This window comes from Haemaphysalis longicornis, unplaced genomic scaffold (genome assembly GCF_048455015.1).
Source record: "Haemaphysalis longicornis isolate Haplotype H1 unplaced genomic scaffold, Haemaphysalis longicornis Haplotype H1 scaffold_14, whole genome shotgun sequence".
NCBI classification, from domain to species: domain Eukaryota; kingdom Metazoa; phylum Arthropoda; class Arachnida; order Ixodida; family Ixodidae; genus Haemaphysalis; species Haemaphysalis longicornis.
This window is the reverse complement of record NW_027526245.1, coordinates 15,862,342-15,882,846: the sequence shown is the minus strand read 5'-3', so window position 1 is coordinate 15,882,846 and position 20,505 is coordinate 15,862,342. Positions and strand designations below refer to the sequence as shown.

At 49.5% G+C, this 20,505-nt stretch overlaps 1 protein-coding gene across 4 annotated transcripts in view; it reads right to left on the bottom strand.

The window, feature by feature from the left end:
• The window catches only part of LOC144165165 (uncharacterized), a 380,643-nt gene that overhangs the window by 134,307 nt on the left and 225,831 nt on the right, over positions 1 to 20,505 (bottom strand). For 3 of the 4 annotated variants that reach the window (XM_077695272.1, XM_077695273.1, XM_077695269.1), the window contains exon 5: positions 7,552 to 7,605. The exons of the other annotated variant lie outside the window; for it this stretch is intronic. In XM_077695272.1, the coding sequence (XP_077551398.1) occupies positions 7,552 to 7,605 (54 nt within the window). The remainder of the gene's footprint in view (positions 1 to 7,551; positions 7,606 to 20,505) is intronic. 4 annotated transcript variants of the gene reach the window in all.

Sequence of the window (20,505 nt, the reverse complement as noted above, 5' to 3'; positions counted from 1 at the left end):
CATCCATGAACCCTGGAAGGGTCTGTGCGGCATTTTTCAAGCTGTAGGGCATGCGGACAAACTCAAACAGGCCGAACAGAGTTGTTATGGCTGTTTTTGGTATGTCCTCCGGTTCGACGGGGATTTGGTGGTATGCCGCTACGAGATCGATCTTGCTGTATATTTTCGTTCCTGCCAGCCGTGCACTAAAATCGTGAATGTGTGGCAGAGGATACTAGTCGGTGCGTTCAAGGCTCTGTAATCACCGCACGGGCGCCAGTTGTCCCCGTCGTCTTTAGGCACCATGTGTAGTGGCGACGAATGGTTGCTAGACGAAGGGCCAACAATTCTCAGCTGCAGCATATGCTGGAACTCACTGCGTGCAGCTTGAAGCCTGTTGCTGGACAGCCGTCGTGGCCGGGTAGTGACTGGCGGGCCGGTGGTGACGCTGTTACGGGGCTTGGTGAGAGAAGGGAATTTGACCAGGACGTGGTGGTAGGCAGATACTGGCTGGAAGGCGCAGATGCCAGATGAGCAGATGTTTGACTCCAAACCACGTACTTTGAGGGATGTGTTGTTATCGTTTAGGCAACCGTCACCGACGCTCACATCCAGGTTGAAGTGGCCGAGAAAGTCTGCTCCGAGTATGTCCGCACAATGAACGTCCGCACAACGAAAACCCAGCGAAACAGGCGCCTGAGCCCGACGTCTATTGTCAGCGAGCGGAAGCCGTACGTAGCGATGACAGTGTCGTTCACAGCGTGCAGCGACAATGTGTTCTTACTACGTCGGCGATCCTCGGGGGTTGGCGGGACAATAGAGATTTCGGCTCCCGTGTCGACTAGCAGGCGCGAGTTGCTTACGCGGTCGACTACCAAGAACAGGCGGCTGGGTGGAGGGCCGATGTCGTAAGCCGTCGTTAACGACTGGCCGGAGCGTTTCCCGGAAACGAGCAAGGTTGAGTGCAGCGGCTAGCACCCGTGCCGAAACGACGGCGGTACCAGCAAACTCCGTCCTGCCTATCTCGTGACTGGCTTCTCTGGGAAGAGCCTATAGGCTGACTTGAAGGGGATCGGTTGCGTCGTTACTCGTCCTGTTGGGGAGCGCCAGATAGCAAACGTTGCTGCATGGTCTCGGTAAGTTGTTGCACTTTCTCCTCAAGGCGCGACAGTCGATCTGGTTGCTCGTGTGTTCTTGCAGCAGCTATGGGCGCGAAGGTTAAAGCACAGTATTCCGTGATGCGATCGGCAAGTTGCGCTAGCTGGTCAAGGGACGTCTCATTTCAACCCGCAAGAACCACGCGCACCGACTGGGGCAGCCGTTGCAGAAAACGTTCACGAAGAAGTGGGAGCTGGCCGTCCTGGCACGCGTGCACACCGAGTTGGGAAGGTCGTTGGTCGCCCAGCTTGTCACGACGCAAGAGCTGCTGAAGTCTGCTTTCTTCAGGCGCCTCGAGGCGGTCCAGCACCGTCTTTTTGGGGGTGTCGTATTCCCCTTGTGTGGGGGGTGAAACCAAAATGTCGTCGGTAGCGTGGGCGATTTCTGGGGGCAGGGCTGCGACGACGTTAAGGTACTTCGTGGACTGCCAGGTGATGTGCCGGAGCTGAAAACGGGCCTCCACTTGGCTGAACCAAACTCTTGGATTTTTAGGCCACAGATTTGGTAGCTTCAGTTCTGTGGCGATGACTGCAGGCTTGGAGGCAGCAGTGTTGTCGTAGAAACTCATCACGGCGTGTTCGTTGTGGTGTTGTTCGGGTCACCAATTTTGTAGCAGCCGGGAATGGTCAGCTGCCGAAGGAAGCGAGAAAGCAGACGTGGAGCTGGTTTGCAGTTTCAAGACACGCTGTTTATTTTAAATGCAGAGCATTTCTTTAACTCACATGTAGCGTCCGCCGTCCGTCCGCAACAGCTCAGCGCGCAGGTGTGCCCTCTCCCCCACTCCTCCTCTCCCGCATCACGCTACCCTCCTCGCTCTCCACAACAGGTCCGCACCCCTCCCCCTACACTATATAAAAAAAATAACAGTTATCGGCGCCTGGTTTCGATCCCACGACCCTGTGGGCGGAACGCGAGGTACATAGTGCTCTTCCCACTGCGCCACAAAAGCGACACAGAATCAAAGGGTACGAACGCGCCTTATATCCTTGACTCATTCAAACTACGTCAAGAAGCTGCTGATACACGGCAGCAGTTGCATCGATCTCGTCTTAACCAGTTGCTGCAACGCACGACCACTGCTTAAAGACCCCTTAACAGTACACTTAGCGACCACGAAGCCGTCGTTCTCAGCGTCCAATACAACGACAACAGCAACAAATAAATAAATAACGACTTACAACAACCTACTTCTTGCCTTCACTTCTTGCGTCACAAAAAAAAGAAAAACCCATCTCTCCACGAGGGGGGACTCGAGTCGCAAAATCACGAAAGTAATAATTAATATATGAAAGAAATTATAATAATTGATAGCAATAAGCAATAATAGTTAACACATTCACTACCACCCGACCACCCCCCCCCCCCCCCCCACAAACACTAACGTTAACGCAATACACCGACCCCCTACGCGACGCATTTACTGGAGTCCCCCCTCGTGGGGAGATGGGCCCAATTTTCCAAACATGCGAGTGCCGAGAGTTCTCCCCGACGAGGGAAAGAAGGGGAACCCCCGCGTCCTTGTAAAAGAGAGGAAAAAGGGCCCCCCGAGCGAGCAGACGGCACTGCAGCCAGGACTAATCCCAGGAGTCGGCCGGACAACAAGATGTTCCCCGAAAAGGGTATGCGGAGCAGGCGCCGGCGTCGCGAATACCAGACTTTCACAAAGGCGCGCTGTCGACAGGCCGCTGCAGACGGGAGAGAAAGGAATGCGGCGGTGCTCAGCAGCTTCGGCTACAGGGAGATTATAGCTGTTCCAACCTGCAGCCAAACCGATTCGCTGTCCAGCGCGATGCGGAAGAGCTTCACGCGCATTGCTGAGTGGCTACGAGAAGTTTCCCTAGAATATTTCACATTCCTCTGTCTGGAAGCAAAGCGACTCGTCTGCGAACCGGTGGTAAACACTAGTATGCCCGAGAACCACGCACAATACTGGTGGGGTAAAAATACCTATGTAATGCAACAGGCAGTTCCTACCACAATTTCCGCACTGGTTAGTGGCAGTTTCAAACCCAGTAAGATTATTAGATAAAAAGGACAAGAAAGATCGCAAATATTTGCCCCTCCCTCCGTTTTTGCTTCTTCTCCCAAACTCCCCTGCTCCCAACACCCCCAAAACATATATGCGCAAACGACATGCCCATACCTTCCGCTAATTATCCTTTAACTGCTCTTACTTTTCCATTACAAAACTCACTTCTGGTTATAACAAAATCGTCCCTATTATTTATTCATGTAAAATGCAATTGCTGATTTTTAGGGACCATCAGAACTGTTCCCCTTTGCGACAGGCATTCTTGCATCGTTGCGGGGTCCGCGCGCTTCGCGATTTCCCATCGGTTGAAGAGGAAGTCGTCCTTCCGTCTCCACGAAGGTCCGTCTCCTCGAAGGTGATGGGCCTCACCTCAGGCCGTCCTAATATTCGCGGCGAGATCGAGTTGGCGTGCTCTTCCCCCGAACTCTCAAGATTTCACCAGCGTCATCGCGGAAACTGCCGGTTACGTTGGAGTTCTGTGTGGCAAACTGCCGCCCTGCGCCGTCTTACCTACTGATTGCCGCCATTTTATTAGACAGTGACTTCCCGGCAAATTTTCTGCAGCATGCTGTAGCCGCAATTCTCCTCGGTGTCCTTAAGTACAGTCCGCAGGAAATGTGGCTCCCACCCAAGGACTGATTTTTCGAAGCGGCCCCACTTAGCCCTCAAAAGCCTTTCTTGATCTCAATAAAATCTTCTGCAAGATCGCGGCTTTGGCGGTGGACCATCCCGGCAGCCTGGCGTGCCACCGCAACTGGAGCTGCGACCTGCCTCCCAGTTACCTTCTGTGGACGCTCTGCCCAGCTTTCGTGGCGTCGCGTGCTCTTCTCCTCGCCAGTTCACGTGCGTTTGCACCTGAAGTTGGGAGTAGAGGACAGCTACGGCTCCACACGCAGAGTTCGAAAAGCCTGTTTCCGCCAGTTCCAGCACGTGCTAACGAGGTCCACTTCAGGCAGATGTAAAACCCGGGGACAAAATGATCCGGGCCTGCCAGTCATGAAACACGTTCAGCGGCCAGTTCGGAAACCCATGTCAGGTGCAACTCCACTGAAGGGAGAGCGGCCGCCAGCTCTGCTGTTTTTGCAGCCTTGCACGATTAATGCAAGCAGCGCAGGTCATTGGCCTCCTTGTCTTCGCGTGCAACTTCCAGGTCTTCGTCACTGCAACTTTCCCTAATAGGTTCGCAGTCGTCTAGATGGCCCCCACTGTCCATGGGTCTTCTGACTTGTAGCCCCATTTCAGCCAGTTGCGTGCACTCGGTGCTGTATTCGTTAACGAGTACTTTTTAAATCCCTTGCAACTACACTGTACTCTCAAGTAAGCGCCTGTGAAGCACTCCGACGCCATGGACTGGCCGTAGCTGCCGCCCATGCACAGAGATATTTTGCTGGCAGCATTGCCTTGTCCCTGGTAAATTTCACGCAGTTCTGGTGCTCCGAACGTCCAGAATACGTGATCAAAAAGAAGGCTTTAGCTGGTACGTGCACACAAATTGAAGCATTCGACTAGTTAGTTTCGTAAGTGCGAGAATTGCGAGAAAGCTGAGGGAACTTTTATAATTGCTGTTTATCAGAACCAGTTGCTCCTTTCGCCTTTTGTAATGCTTGTTAAAACACAACCGAATTGGTATTCTACAATTTAAAAAACGAAGCCACATTCGTGGCAAGCATTGCGCAATAGATAGCGTATTCCTGGCGGCCAGATTTCTGTATGTGGTCTCTACATTTTGTTTTCCCGCCCTGCAAACCAATTCTTAACGTGTCTTTGCCGTACGACCACTTTATTTCGTCTCGTCCAGGTTACCCAGGAGGTGCGGTCAAACAAGTTACTATAGCCGTGCGAATGAAGCGCGCAGTGGACGCGAAGCTGCGCGAAAACAGGCCCAAAACAACCGTCGCTAAAGCAGGCGACAAAGCCGTCCCGGCGACGTGCCCGCAGGCAAGCAGCCACCTGCGCGCGGGGAACGCTGGGAAAATTTGCCGCGCCATCTACAGTGTGCTCCGTTAGTGAAAAATTCCGCACGCTCCCCCCCACTCCCGCCCCCAGCCCCGCCGCCTGCGCCGAGTTGGAAGTTTATTGACCCGCCCGCCGCGAAAGAACAGTTGGCTGGTGGAGGTAGGAAGCTTTGGTTTGAAATAGAACCTATTGGCCTACCCGAAAGTTTGATTACATGAATTGTGAATTTGCTGGGAAATCGCAAACTGAACACAAAAGGTGGCAAACAATTCAATTATCTTGATGGTATCTTGGATGCTGGTAAACGAAGTGCACTACGACCGGTGTTTTTTTGTTCCGAATATTTTTGATGCGCTAAATTACGAATTCAATCGTACACAGACGCCCCACTGCCGTTTCGTGGTTTTATGCTGTAAGGAACAGTGCGCGTTAAATTCCAATTTTACAGGCACACTTCAATGGAGCCCTACATGGAGATGGTTTCAAAGGCAACCAATAGCTGCTGGATTCTCGTAAACCAGCAAACGGCCATGTGTCCATCAGTACACTTTAACTATCACAATTGTAACAAGTGACAATTAGAAAGGCTTTGTGTTCATCTAACCAGTAATTCATTGTGTGGCTGGAACGCTGACAATATTTGTTCGCCCGCGTTTCTTACATTACTATCGCAAGACACAGACTGGGAATCTTCCCCGGCAACCTGCAACTGCCGTGTTACATTACTTGCATTTGGTCAAAGCTTTATATATTTGCATTGTTTCGGACCCCTATATTTATCACACCATCAATAAACATAAAAGAATTCAAAGGAAAAGCTGTTGGGTTTATGTACTCTTAGCTACTCACGCCCTGATTGTCCGTAACAATTAACGTTGACTGGCAATATTCTACGCTTTGAAACGACGAGAAAGTGCTACCGGCTTGATTTCTTTGTATGAATCAAGGGCAAGATATCGACGGACCAATCTCCTTGTTGTCCCTGGAAAAGACATGTACAAACACCGTGAACCCCACCCCATACACTACTGCAACTGATGTATACAAATATTCCTTTTTCCTTGTACCATAACAGAGTGAATGAGTTATCAGTTGTAAAAGTGCTTTGTTTGTTTTCATTTACCGTTGTTTATTATCTTCTTGCGCCACCTTGCTTAGATGTAACAAATGGCGGCAGTTGGTGCACTAAATAAGTGAATCGACACACAAAATAGGTAGCTGCGTGTTCCGCAAAAGGAGGATGTTCCTCCGTGAGCCACCCTTACGCGTTAGGTAAAGGACGCAAAAAAAAAATGGCTGCGGCTGAGCTAAGCTAACCTTGGATGAGCAAAGCAAAAGCTTGGCTTAGTCTGTTTGAGTCTTGGCTTCGATTTGTTACCCTTTGATTTAGCTGTATTGCTTACCACGTCTCAAAGCCGTTCGGTTCCGTGCAACGCTCACAGGATGAGGCCGGGCGAATGTACCGTTCCTCTTCGTCAGGCGCGAGACCAGTCACGTAACCCGAAACGATCCCGCATGGCATGCATGGCAGGCCGCCTGACGCTGGCAGCGGTCCCGGCGAATCACGCGATGCGCTTCGAGAGGTGCGTCGCCGGGGTTGCGTCAGCGGTCAAAAGATCACCTTACGCATCTTCCGCGGAATCGCTGGACGAAAGTAGTGAAGCTGTGCTTTAAAAACATTAATGCGCTGAAATCGGCGTTTCGCGCGCACCCCGGATAACAAAGCTCCGGTGCCCATCTACGTTCTCAAAATGGACGGTATTCTGCCGATCGCCACCAACGCCGAGTATTCCAAATGTTCTGCTTCGGCATAACAGTCCTAGTTTTTTGTTGTTGTTGTTCAGGGCCTGGCTTGTCTTTTTACAGCAACGCTTTACGAATCTCGTCGAGCTGTTTCGCCGTCGCGGTAAATGTCACGTTCATACGACCACCGGATTGTCGCCAACGAATCACGTGACTCGCCGGGCCGGCCCCTGCTGCCGCTGGCGTTGACGGCTTGGCGCAGCTGGTTCTCGCCGGACCACGCGTCTCGCCCCGTGCATGCAAGCTTGAGCATGGATGAGAGCGACGCCGGGCCGTCTCCTCGGAGCATTGCGCGGGAGCTGCAGGCTTTCGTCGTCGGCAAACGGCCCCTGATGGGCACCCCGCGGATATCAGCCGGCGAGCTGTACGGCTTGGAAAACGCCTGAAGCGGGACCACAACCGTAGACAAAAGCACATTTTCTACGAATACGTACGAATAATTAAGTACTTTTTACGAATAATTACAGCTAAACAAAAGTTAACCAAGTGAAACCAAGACTCAACCAGACTAAGCCAAGCTTTCGGTTGCATAAGGCGCAGCCACTTTTTTCATCGCCATCCTTTTGTTATGAACAAACGACACCCATTGTTACCATTTTTGCCCACACAACAATTTGTCGTACCTGAAAACTGAAAAGTCCCAAAGCAGCGCCGAGAAGAATGATATCTGTGATCACCTGAAATAAATGATACAACAGGAAAATAGTATTAGTATTCCTTCTTTTTATTTCCTTTTCATGTTGTTTCTTGTTAAAATGTGTGATCATTGTCACTTTTTTAGATCTTACAACCTGGACGTACGGCCTGTCACTTGAGTGTTAATTTCCTTCCTTTTTTATTTCCTTTTTTTTGTTCGTTGTTAAAATTTGTGGTGATTTACTTTTTTTATGAAGTAGAAACCTTGATGTACGCCGTCACTAGAGTCTTTTTTATTTCCTTTTTTTGTTGTTCCTTGTTACATTTTTCTGAAGATGTTGCAACGTTGATGTACGCCACCCCCCCCCCCCCCCTTTTCCCCCCTATTGCAATGCCTCCGGGCCCTTAAGGATCAATAATGATATGAAATAAAAAGAACTTGACGATTTTCTTACTCCCAACAACTTGCTTTAAAATTACCTTGATAGTACTGTTACGAGGAACTAACCACTCCTTTTTATCACGTTATTTGTTGTAGAGCGGTGCACCCATTTTCTTTCAAGTATCGTCCCGTGCCCATCAGTCTTATTTTAAAGGGAAAGGGCATCGCCTTGACGACTTGTTTTTCATCTGAGTCTATGGTTCTGGAAGAAGGTGCTTTGAGGTAAATGTGCGCTGAGGTAAAAACGCAGCGGCATCAGATTTGCCAGCGCGTGTTGACCATTTCTTCGGCGTCTTTGTTTTCCTTCCACTTTGTTGCTGTGGCACAATAATCGCTGTTTGCCCAAATAACGCCGCTGCAACATCCTTCTGGTCAAGGTGTGCATGGCTTCAGACTCTTCACGCCCTCTTCAAGCCGCCAAGCCTGCCTAAACCAACACACGGCCGACTGTATGTTTGGCCGCCCAGTATAGCCTGGTGCTGAAAGTAACCACGTTAAAGACCACCTCGCAATAGGCACTGCGCTGCAAGACGTCACAGCACAAATGCAGAGATGCACGAAACGGTTCACTTCAGTGAGCGGCTAAGAACTGTTCAGTCTACTGAAGGCAATCGGCTCATTTGACCGGCTCAGCGGTTAACTGAACTCTGTCTCCTGTATTATACAAAATAGAAGTACGGGAACGTTTCCTTTTTATGGAGACATTTCTTTTGTGACAGCATTCGGTGTATTTGGGGATCTGGCGCCGCCATGAACGCCAGAAATTTGCGCCTACTGTTTCTGCAGTTGATGCAGGTGGTGACTACCTTCTGCGGCACCTTCAACTCAGCGTGTTTGTTTCCCATCAAGAATGCCTGCGTGAACCACTCCTGCCCCGCTTTCATATGCCTTTGGGATCGCAACCCGCCGCTGGACATGCCAGCGCTGCCGGCAGCCGATCGTCTCGTCCTCTGGCAACCGTGATTATACCAGGATAAGAAACTTTGTAAACAAGCACCTGAGCCAGCCACTCCGGTATCTGGCACCGCCATGGACGCCAGAAATTTACGCTTATTGTTTCTGCAGGTTGGTTATTCCTGTCCTTGTGGATACGGAAAACCGTGTATAAAGGTGGCATCAGTCCCCAAGTGTGTCTGTGTGCTTGTTAGTGATATATTTCACCTTGTTACAAAGTACTATGAAAGCGGAGATGTTACTGTAGGTTGGCTTCTGCTGCTTTGCGGGCATATCGAGTAAAATCCTAGCCCCGTTTTCGAGGAGCAAGAACAAAAAATGTCTTCTGCTTTCACGCAAATCCCTGAAATGCTGGAGAAGCAGTCAGAAATCCTTGATAAAATTAGCACTCTCGGCTGTGAGCAGCAAGCTATCAAATAAAACGTAACTGATTTCAAGTACAAGGTTGAGCGCACTGAAGCCAGCGCATCACGTGTTCCGCCTTTCAAATAAGAAGTGGGAAGAGTAACGGCTTGAGTCGAACCACTTGCCGCATTGTTTGCATCCATGCGCCACTGCCAGGAAGAGCAAGAAAATAGATCGCCACGAAACGACGTCATGTTTTGCGGACTTGCTGAAACGCTGGGGAAACGCGGGCAGGTTCTTTTAAGCGTTTGCCCAGAAAAACTAGGCGTTGCTGCTTGCATAACAACGACAGAAGGAGCCCTTCGGCTTGGGCGTATGACGCCACAAAAGAACAGGCCGATATTAGTGAAGTACGTGTCATTTAAATAAAAACAACGGGCGCTGCGTCAAATCTAAGAGGTACGGATTGTGTAACTGCAAAGCTGTTCAGGAAACCGTAATTTTTGGTGTTTGCAGTTTAAAATACCAAGAAATCGCCGAGCGCACGCACGTGAGCGCGGTCCTCGCGTAGACCGTCGGGCAATTAACAAAATCAAGAAAATGACTAGCGCTCGTCTGTGCATGCCTCGTGAGGAGCACGCAGCGTCTCCTGCGCACGTTTGTTAAGCCAGGCATACCCACTTCGGGAGACTGGCCAAGACTGCGCTGACCGCCGGGCAGTTGCAAAAAAAAAAAAAACATGAAAATGCGAGCGGCGACCACCCAGAGACCCCGGTGCAAGGTTGCGAGCCGTGCATACCCACTGAGAGATACCCGCCATACATATCCGCCAAGACTGGCAAAAAAACTCCAGAATTCACCGGAATTATGGTAACACTTGCTCGGAACGAGAAAGACACGCCGTGGCGTACGCCTCTCTATGGTGATGTCCTATGATTATCACTCTTGAAAAATGATCCAAGTTCACAGTTATAGCAACCATGATAGATTAAAGGTCATTGCGGCAGCGAATGGCAACCAAACCGGCTGCAAACATGCACCTTCATGGTTCTTCCTGATGGTCGTGAAGGCTGCTTACAGGTTCGCTACCTTCAAGTCTTGCGCATTAGTGAGAGCTTTATTTATTTTTGGGGGAGAAAACTACTCTGGAAAGGTTAGATTAGAGCGTAAAAAGCTACTCCAGTGTGCTAGAGAATGCGGCGGGGATTTTAAGCTCCTAATACGCTCAAGGTTGGCACCCACGTTTTTAGGTATGACCGTGACTATAGTGATACCGTGAAGTCCTTCAAGGTCTATTCAAGGTCTATTCAAATTCAAGGCCCTGTAACGAAACGTAAAATTATTGTTGTAAATTACCATAGCCTTAAGATCGAAAACGGAGTTTGGTGCACTTGTTCAAGTGGTAAACCACACGTCGTTGTGGGCACTGAGTCGCAGTTGGATGACACCATAACTGCGAGCTTGAAGGTGTACCATCCACGGACACTCCTCCATAGGTTAGGATTAGTCTCAGGCGAGCCGATCGTAGAAACCGACATTGATACCAACGAAAGGCGACGCAGCCAGCAACGTACTGGTTAAGGTCCGGAGTAGGTCTAAGCGGGATACCGTCCTCAAGAAAGCAAGGATAAAGCGGGTTTCGACAACTGATCTCGACTTCACAAAACCTTCTCCAGTGTTTTTCAATAAACACCTTCGTCCCGACCTGAAAGGGCTGCTGGGTACGACTGTGGCTAAAAAGAAGGAAAAGGGCTGGCGGTAAGTATGGGCCAAGGGTGGCAAAATCGTTCCAAGAAAAATTGAATCCTCGTGCACGTTGAAGGTGACCCGTGCGAGTGACCTTGAAAAAATGGAACGATTTTATTCGTTCTATGTGAAACTACGACGTTCCGTCATCGCAGCCGCTTACCCGACGCTGCGCGAGTTGGGCAGTTTATTTGTGCAGAATCAAAACAAGATGTTCTTTGCCCATATTAACGCACAATCGGCAAGAAATATATACAAGCATACAAGCATATATACAAATATATATATACAAATATACATATTGAGGGAGACGTCAAAGGCAGCCGTTACCCAGAAGAGACGTCGCAGAGTCAGTCGGAACGGCGCGTTTATTCCGAGAGGCAACCGAGAATACCAGCTCGAGGAATGATGATGTGGATGGGTATGAGAAACAGATGAGGTGTGACATGGTGATGATAATGGTCGTGAGAAGCAGACAAAGTGCAAGGTGGATTGGACGCGAAAGCAGCGGCACCTTCCATGTGTCCTTGAAGCGAGCACTATCGAGCACAAATGCTCACACTTTTTCCCCCCTCCGTGGAAGCGACCGCCTGGGAGCAGTCTTTCACGAAGTGCGAGGCGTGAACGGTTTCAGTCTAGATACGTGAACGATCTCCGTGCCCCTGTAGTGGCGGTCCGTAGGGGGAGTACAAGGCGCGACGCGATAATTAACCGGGGAGGTTTCTTCCAGGATGGTGTAGGGGCCAAGAAATCGATCTAGGAATTTTTCACAGAGTCCGGGCTTGCGAGTGGGCGTCCAAAGGAGGACCTCATCGCCAGGGCGGAACTGTACGGCACGATGCGTGGCGTCATAGCGAAGTTTGCAGCCGTGCTGGCAGGCTTCCGTGTTCAAGCGAGACGAGCGATAAACTGCTCGGATAACGGACTTGACGTAGGTACGGGAGCAGAAAAGAAGGTGGTGTCGAGAAGAAAAGATGGTTGGCGGCCACAAACGAGGAAAAATGGCGAATAACCAGTGGTCTTCTGAACAGCGCTGTTGTAAGCGAATGTCACAAATGGAAGAATTGCGTCCCAGTTTGGGTGGTCGGGCCGAATATACATGGAAATCATATCGGATAGGGTCCGGTGGAAGCGTTCGGTTAGTCCATTTGTTTGCGGATGGTAGGCTGACGTGGTTTTGTGCACTGTGTTGGAGGAACGAAGAACTTCTTTAACAATGTTACCGCGATCACTCAAGAGGGCTCTAGGGGCGCCATGGCGCAAGATAATTGCGCGCAAGAAGAAGTCGGTTACCTCAACAGCACAACCGGAACGAAGGGGAGCTGTCTCCGCGTACCTAGTGAGGTGGTCAACGGCCGTCAACGGCCGTCACCACCCAGCGATATCCGGCAGTCGTGGTAGGTAAAGGGCCGTAAAGGTCGATTCCCACAGTTTCGAACGGTGCCGACGGGCAAGGCAGTGGCTGTAGGAGTCCAGTAGGAGCGGACGTCGGGCACTTGCGCTGCTGGCACGAGACGCACACCGCAATGTGTAGCGGGCGACACAAGTGGCAAGACCAGGCAAAAAAAAACCGGCTGCGAACACGACCGCATGTCTTATGGAAACCTAAATGGCCAGCTGTTGCATCATCGTGCAAGGCTTGAAGTATCTTTGGGCGGAGGTAGCGCGGCGCAACAGGAACCCACCGGTACCCTGAGGGGTGGTGAATGGAACGGTGAAGCACTCCGCCGAAAAGCCGGAATTGTTGAAATTGACGGCGATAGCGGCTATTCACGGGTGTTTTGGAGCCGATGAGCTGCTCTATAATTCCACGGCAGTAACAATCAGATTGCTGGAGGGTCGCCAAATTTGAGATGTCGTCAGTTGGGATGTCGCTGACGGAAGCGGTGGTACGTAGTGCGCTACGTGAGGTAGTCGAAGGAGGAACGCCAGGAGGATCTAGCGGACATCGGGAAAGGGCATCTGCATCAAGGTGTTTCTTGCCGGATTTGTAAATTACTGTAAAGTCGTATTCTTGAAGTCGAATTATCCAGCGGCCGAGGCGGCCGGTCAGATTTTTCTGTGACTGCAACCAGCAGAGAGCATGGTGGTCTGTTACCACTGTGAAGTGACGGCCGTAGAGGTATGGGCGGAATTTCTGAACCGCCCAAACAACAGCGAGACACTCCTGCTCGGTCATCGGGTAATTTTTCTCGGCGTGACTGAGAGGGCGGGTGGCGTAGGGAACAACCCTTTCTCTGTGTTTGTCATCCGTCTGCAAGAGAACAGCACCTAAGCCATGTCCACTGGCGTCCGTATGGAGAAGGACCGGTCGGCACTCGTCAAAGTGGCACAGTACTGGACCGGAAGTAAGAGCTTTTTTCAATGCTTTAAAGGCGTCTTCACATTCTTCAGACCACACAAAGGGTGTTCCTGAGTGCATGAGCTTGTTGAGGGGGGAAGCCAGGGTAGCGAAATTTCGGACAAAGCGACGGAAGTACGACGCCAGACCCAGGAAGCTACGCAGGCTCTTTTGTTGCAATGGCCGTGGAAAGTTGACGACAGCGGCAATCTTCTCAGAATCTGGGCGAATTCCGTCCTTGCTCACGACGTGTCCCAAAACTTTAATGCTTCGACTAGCAAAGCGGCACTTCTTAGTATTAAGTTGAAGGCCCGCATTCGCAAGACAGGTGAGGACTTCGTCCAGTCGCTTCAAATGCTCAGGGAAACTCGAAGAGAAGACAGCGATATCATCGAGATAACAAAAGCACGATTTCCATTTGAGACCGCGAAGAACTGTATCGATCATGCGCTCGAATGTTGCAGGGGCATTGCAAAGCCCGAATGGCAAAACATTAAACTCATACAGCCCGTCGGGGGCGGCGAACGCGGTCTTCTCTTTATCGGCCTCGTGCATGGGGATCTGCCAATACCCCGAGCGCAGATCAAGACTTGAAAAATATTCCGCTTCTTGTAAACAATCTAGGGCGTCATCAATTCGTGGCATCGAGTAGACATCTTTTCGGGTAATCTTGTTCAGTGCGCGATAATCAACGCAAAATCGCACTGATCCGTCCTTTTTCTGCACGAGAACAACCGGAGACGACCACCGACTGGTTGACGGCCGAATGATGTTCCGCTGAAGCATATCGGTGACGTTATCGCTTATCGCTGATAACTTTCCTTTCTGAGGAGGACACACGGTAAGGACGGCGGTGAATAATGCAAGACCCATCGGTTTCGATGCGATGCGTTGCCACAGACGTCTGACCGAACGTGGTGCAGTTAGCGTCAAATAAAGATTTGTGTTTGGTCAGAACCGCGATTAACGATTCGGTCTCAGCCGGGGAGAGATCAGAACCCATCGTAGCGGTTAGATAACAGCCAGGACAGACGGAATTGAGATGAGCAGGGGATGACACTGCACAGAGCGGGAAAATACAGGTGGCCTCTGAGTCAGCAACACTAGCAATTGTAGCGCGCTTACGTAGGAGCATGGGCTCACGATTGGTGTTAACGGCGATTATATCGGCAGCTCCATGTGAAAATCGCACGAGACTCGTTGCGATCACCAGACCTTTGGCCAGAAAGCGAGGAGTGGGAACGATGAGGACGTCACCCTCACAAAATTGATCCGAACTGATGGAGATGACTTTCTCGCAGCAGGGGTCGAGGACGTAATCCGCGCTGGCAACTAAGCGCTGCTGCTGCGCGTCAGGAACACTTGAATCGTCTGTTTCCGTCAGTTCGATGTCGGGGTGGTGACAGGAGATTACGGCGGATGCAGACGAGAGAAAGTTCCACCCTTAAATGAGATGATGGGCGCAATGCGGCAAAACCGCACACTGTATGTGGTGCCGAATTCCATCTATAAAAACACGCACAGTACAATATCCGTTAGGTTCTATTGCACCTTGATTCGCATTACATAAGGAGGGGACAGTGTACGGGGTTTTCACTTTACGTAGCTCCGAACAAAAATTACCATCAATGACTGAAATACTGGCTCCTATGTCAACAAGTGCATCAGCCTTTACACCTTCTACTTCGACTCTGACAGTGTTCGAGGGTCTTTCTGGAGGAGTTGTCGTTGTTCCCACTAGTACAGTTTTCCCTCCAAAAACTGCAGAAGTTAGTTTTCCTGGTAAGTCCTAGTAGCGAGGGTGGAAGGCCGGAGGGGCGACAAGGAACGACGGTATGGCGAAGGCGAGCGGCGGCGTGCAGCACGATGACTCGGAGGCTGGAATGGCCCTGGAGGCGAAGAAGGGCTACGCGGAGGGGAAACGTGTTCGATACGCCGATAGCCGTAGGGAAACCGGGAATAGTCACGTTCGAACGGGGCGTAGCCTCTTCGCTCGTCTTGCTGACGTCGACGACAGAAACGAGAAATGTGGCCTCTCATTCCACAATAGTAGCACACTGGGCCTTCTCCAGGAAACCGTTGACGGCCCGGTCGCATGGGGGTGTAATAATGCGGAGAAGCAGGTGCTGCGGCAATCGCTGTCACATGGGCCTGCGGCGACGGTGGCTCAACCTGCAAGGGCGGTTTGGCCGCAATCGCGGAGTAGGATGGCGCGAAGACGGTGGCCATGGGAGGGGTCATGGGCAAGTAGGACTGCGCGCAGACGGTGCAAAGAGGAGGACGTGCGGGTGAATATCCCGTCATGGATGTTAGCTCCTCTCTGACAATATCTCGGAGCTCAGGCGGATTGGTGTGACAATGGCCACGCGACGAGCAAGGCGAGTCGTGGTGCTGCAGTTCTTCGCGAATGATCGCGCGAATGAGACTGCGCAGGTCCGAGTCCCCATGTTCATGAGAGGCCCAAGCCTCCCGGCGCAGGCGAATAGATTGTAGTTGGTCCAGCCGCTGACAAGTCTTGCGGACATCGCTAACATTTGCAGGATTTTCCACGGCCAGAGCGCTAAAGGCAAACGGAGCGATACCTTTCAATATATGACGCACCTGGTCAGCCTCTGGCATGGTTTCATTTACTTGGCGACAAAGAGGGACGACGTCCTCAATGTATGAGGCGAATTATGTCTCATCAGGGCGTTGAATGCGAGAGGCAAGCTCTTGTCTGGCGACTTCTGCGCGAATGGACAGCGTGCCGAAAATGTTTCGTGGCTCCTGAGTAAAGCCGGTCCAGTCTGTGATAGTGTGTTCGTTGTTACGGAACCACGTCTTGGCCGCCTCGTGCAGGGAGAAGGAGACGATTCGGAGCTTGAATGCGTCATCCCACCGATTAAAGCTGTCGACGCGATTATAACTATCCAGCCACTCGTCGACATCCTCGCCTCGAAGGCCAGACAAACCTGGCGGATCGCGTTGGTGGCTGGTGATGGTAAACGCAGCAGGCACGGCAGCTGACCCTCCGGGGGGGGGCTGTTCCCGCTCTCGTGCTGCATCCTCAGAGGCAAGCGCCTACCGGAACGGAGCTCCAGGTGTGCGACTGGGAAAGACAGAGGACAGCACCGAGGTGCACCTCCACCACTTGAGGGAGACGTCAAAGGCAGCCGTCACCCAGAAGAGACGTCGCAGAGTCAGTCGGAACGGCGCGTTTATTCCGAGAGGCAACCGAGAATACCAGCCCAAGGAATCATGATGTGGATGGGTATGAGAAACAGATTAGGTGTGACATGGTGATGATAATGGTCGTGAGAAGCAGACAAAGTGCAAGGTGGATTGGACGCGAAAGTAGCGGCACCTTCCATGTGTCCTTGAAGCGAGCACTATCGAGCACAAATATATATATATACCTATAAATAGAAGTGCCCGACTGACTGACTGACTGACTCATCAACGCCCAGCCAAAACTGCTAGACCTAGAGACTTGAAATTTCACGAGTTTATTGGCGTCATTGATTAGGTGCTCACTAAGGCGGGTTTTCCAGAAATTGCCCTCCGAACGGAAGAAAAGGGCGCAATTGTGGTTTTGCGAATTCGTGATTTTCTCGGTCACCCATTCACATATCGAAGCAATTTTTGCTGATATAAGGAGCCCTTAAGAATACCTAAAAAGTAGTTTTTGGATTTCGCCCTAACCTACACCAGCGAGGTGATTCCGCATTCCGGATCTAAAACGGTGTTCCTAAAGATTCTCAAATAAATCTTTCACCGATTCAGTAATCCAACTGATTTTTGCTAGAATATGTTACTCATACAAATGCACAGAACCGTTTTTAAGGATTTCGCTGTGCGACGCCGCTAAAAGGGTCAAATTGTTTTTTACAAATGACAGGGCAGATGAGCCAAAAAGGCCTCACAGGTTATGTAGACGTCTAGCCAAACTGCTCTTTCAAACGGCCACAGGTTGCAGGTGCACGTTCTGATTACGGTGTTGGAGGTCAATATTTCTTAAAATTTTAAACATTACACCATGGAGAGAGTGAAAAGCGCTAAAATTGTTTTTCAGATATTATTTTTTTTACCTCCCGCCATTGGGGATATCGAACTGGTTTTTGTTGAGATAGGCAACTTACTCACTTATCTCAACACTGTTATACAACATTTTTCAATGACACCCTCCCAATAGAGGCAAGCAGGATTTCGGGAAAACACTGTGTTTTTACACTTTCACAAATAATCACCCAGCCAGTTGATATCTCACATTTGTTTTTTCTTGCAAATGCTGCCCATTTCATTGCCCGAAAACCACTTTCAGATTTTTTAATCTGCATCCTTTAGGACGTAAAATTCAGTTGAGGTTTCCCGCGTTCGCTTAGCGGTCGCCATCTGTTGACACCTTCGGCAACTACGCGTCTCCCGTAGGAGCAGGTGTCAAATATCATAAATGTAAAAGAGAAGATGTACCAGTAAAAAGCGCAAAGGTTAGCCCTCGGCATCTGCTGGGACTTCCTGCAACCTCGCGTATCCCGCAGGAAGCCCATGTTACTTATGATAAAACTGTCCCGGTGAGCATCGTTCATATCTTCTGAGATAGCACTTTCTACGAGGAAGAATACCCCTCACTCAGCCGGCCTCCATCATGTGTTCCCAGCGCAATCTCCTGCCGAATTCAAGTTGTGGTTGCAACCTGGCACTCTTCCTCATATCATATTACTAGCGGTAGTATCCGGCGGTGCCCGGGTGGGCCATTATATTAAGGACAGCAATTGGTATTTGTTAGTGTGTACCACTTCATTGGGAAGTGGTACGCACTCGGGAGCACCTGCCTGCTGTCAGTACATAGGCTCCTACTTCAGGCGCGTCGTGGTAATGCGAAACGACTGGTACTCGTGTTTTACTCCAACTCTCGCTAAACAAATTGCACCAAGATGGCGTGTTTGAGCGAATGAGTCAGTGAGTGAAAAAGGTTTTATTGAGCCGGCGAAGTGGGAGTGTTTCGCAATTTCAGAGAGCCTGTCTGGACATCCAGATCGCTGTTAGTCACCAGGTTCTCCCGCAGCTCAAGGTTTGGAAAAGTGGATGGAAGAAGGAGGAGCTTGGTTTGCTTTCGCTCTTAATATATTAGGAAGAGTGCCAGGTTGCAACCCCAACTTGAATTCGGCAGGAGATTGCGCTGGGAACGCATGATGGAGGCCGGCTGGGTGAGAGGTATTCTTCCTCGTAGGAAGTGCTATCTCAGAAGATATGAACGATGCTCACCGGGACAGTTTTATCATAAGTAACATGGGCTTCCTGCGGGAGACGCGGGGTCGCAGGAAGTCCCAGCAGATGCCGAGGGCTAACCTTTGCGCTTTTTACTGGTACATCTCCTTTTACATTTATGATGTATGACACCTGCTCCTACGGGAGACGCGTAGTTGCCGAAGGTGTCAACAGATGGCGACCGCTAAGCGAACGCCGGAAAACTCAACTGAATTTTACGTCCTAAAGGATGCAGATTAAAAAGTCTCGCTGGACTTCTAATCCGCATCTTAGGACAAAATCCTGAAGGTGGTTTTCGGGCAATTAAATGGGCAGCATTTGCAAGAAAAAACAAACGGGAGATATCAACTGGCTGGGTGATTATTTGTGAAAGTGTAAAAACACAGTGTTTTCCCGAAATCCCGCTTACCTCTATTGGGAGGGTGTCATTGAAAAATGTTGTATAACAGTGTTGAGATAAGTGAGTAAGTTGCCTATCTCAACAACAACCAGTTCGATATCTCCAATGATGGCGGGAGGTAAAAAAATTAGAGTAAGTCGCGTGCCCCGCGCGGAGCACGAGATCTAGCCCCCTAGCGGTGGCTCCTGCCCCGCAGATGTGACGTCAAACTAAACTAGTATATATATATATATATATATATATATATATATATATATATATATATATATATATATATATATATATATATATATATATATATATATATATATATATACATATATATATAAGACAGAAAATAAGGGTTGGCAGTCAAAAAAACCTCGGAAAGCACAGGGGAGGTTGTGGTGGGTCATAGAAAGAGATGAAGAATTTTTTGAGTCGAAAAGAAAGTGGTGAAAAAATGCCCGCCAGGCGGGCATTTTTTCACCACTTGAATACAGAATACAGAACTTTCACCACTTTCACATCTTGAATACAGAAAGATAGGTCGGCAGCCTACAACGCCAAAGGAGGCATAGGGGTGTGGTTAGCTGTTTTTTTTACTACAGTAAATGAAGTTACAATTTTTTTAATATACGGAAGAAAGAAAGCAAAACACGCGCCCAGAGTGGAGACCGAGTGGAGACGCCTTTCGAAAGGCGTGGGTTCGGTCGTTACTTGACTTGTTTATTACTAACTGGAGAAGTAAAACCACAGCGTCTAGTTTTTTAGGCTCAGATATTAGCGATCATTTGCCAATTGTTTTTATTTGTAGATACGCGAATATCGCCACAAATGGGGAAAAAGGAAAGGGTAACACTTCGAGAAATAACACCCCGTACGCTTGAGAACTTTCAAACTCAATAATTTCACAAAACTGGGATTGCATATTTGCTCTTAACGATGCAAATGAGTCGTGTGATCAATTTCTCGAAAAGTTTAAACAATGTCATGTTGAGTCCTTCTCCATGAAAACCCTTGGTCCCCATAAAAGGTCACGTAAACTATGGATTACAAAAGAATTGCTCGAAGAAATTACTATGAAAAGCAAAATATACCAATCTTTTCTCCCCTCTGGCGACCAAAATAAAATAACTGAATTCAAAGTGTTCCGGAATATATTGAATAAGGCTATAAAACAATCAAAACAAACCTTCTATAAACGCACTTTTGATGCTTCTAGTTTACGCAGGAGTGATGTTTTGTAGAAAAAGTTGAATGACCTCTTGAATAGACGCACAAAGCAAAATGTCCCGAAAACCTTACAATTGATAACAAGGAAGTGAAGGGAACCGAACCTGCTAATAGTTTTAACGATTTCTTTGTGGAAGTAGGCGGCACTCACTCTTCTACCAAAGCTTATACTTGTATTTCCCCATTACAACAATCTCTCTTCCTTGAACCTACATGTGTTACTGAAGTTCGTGAAATTTTCGATGGCCAAA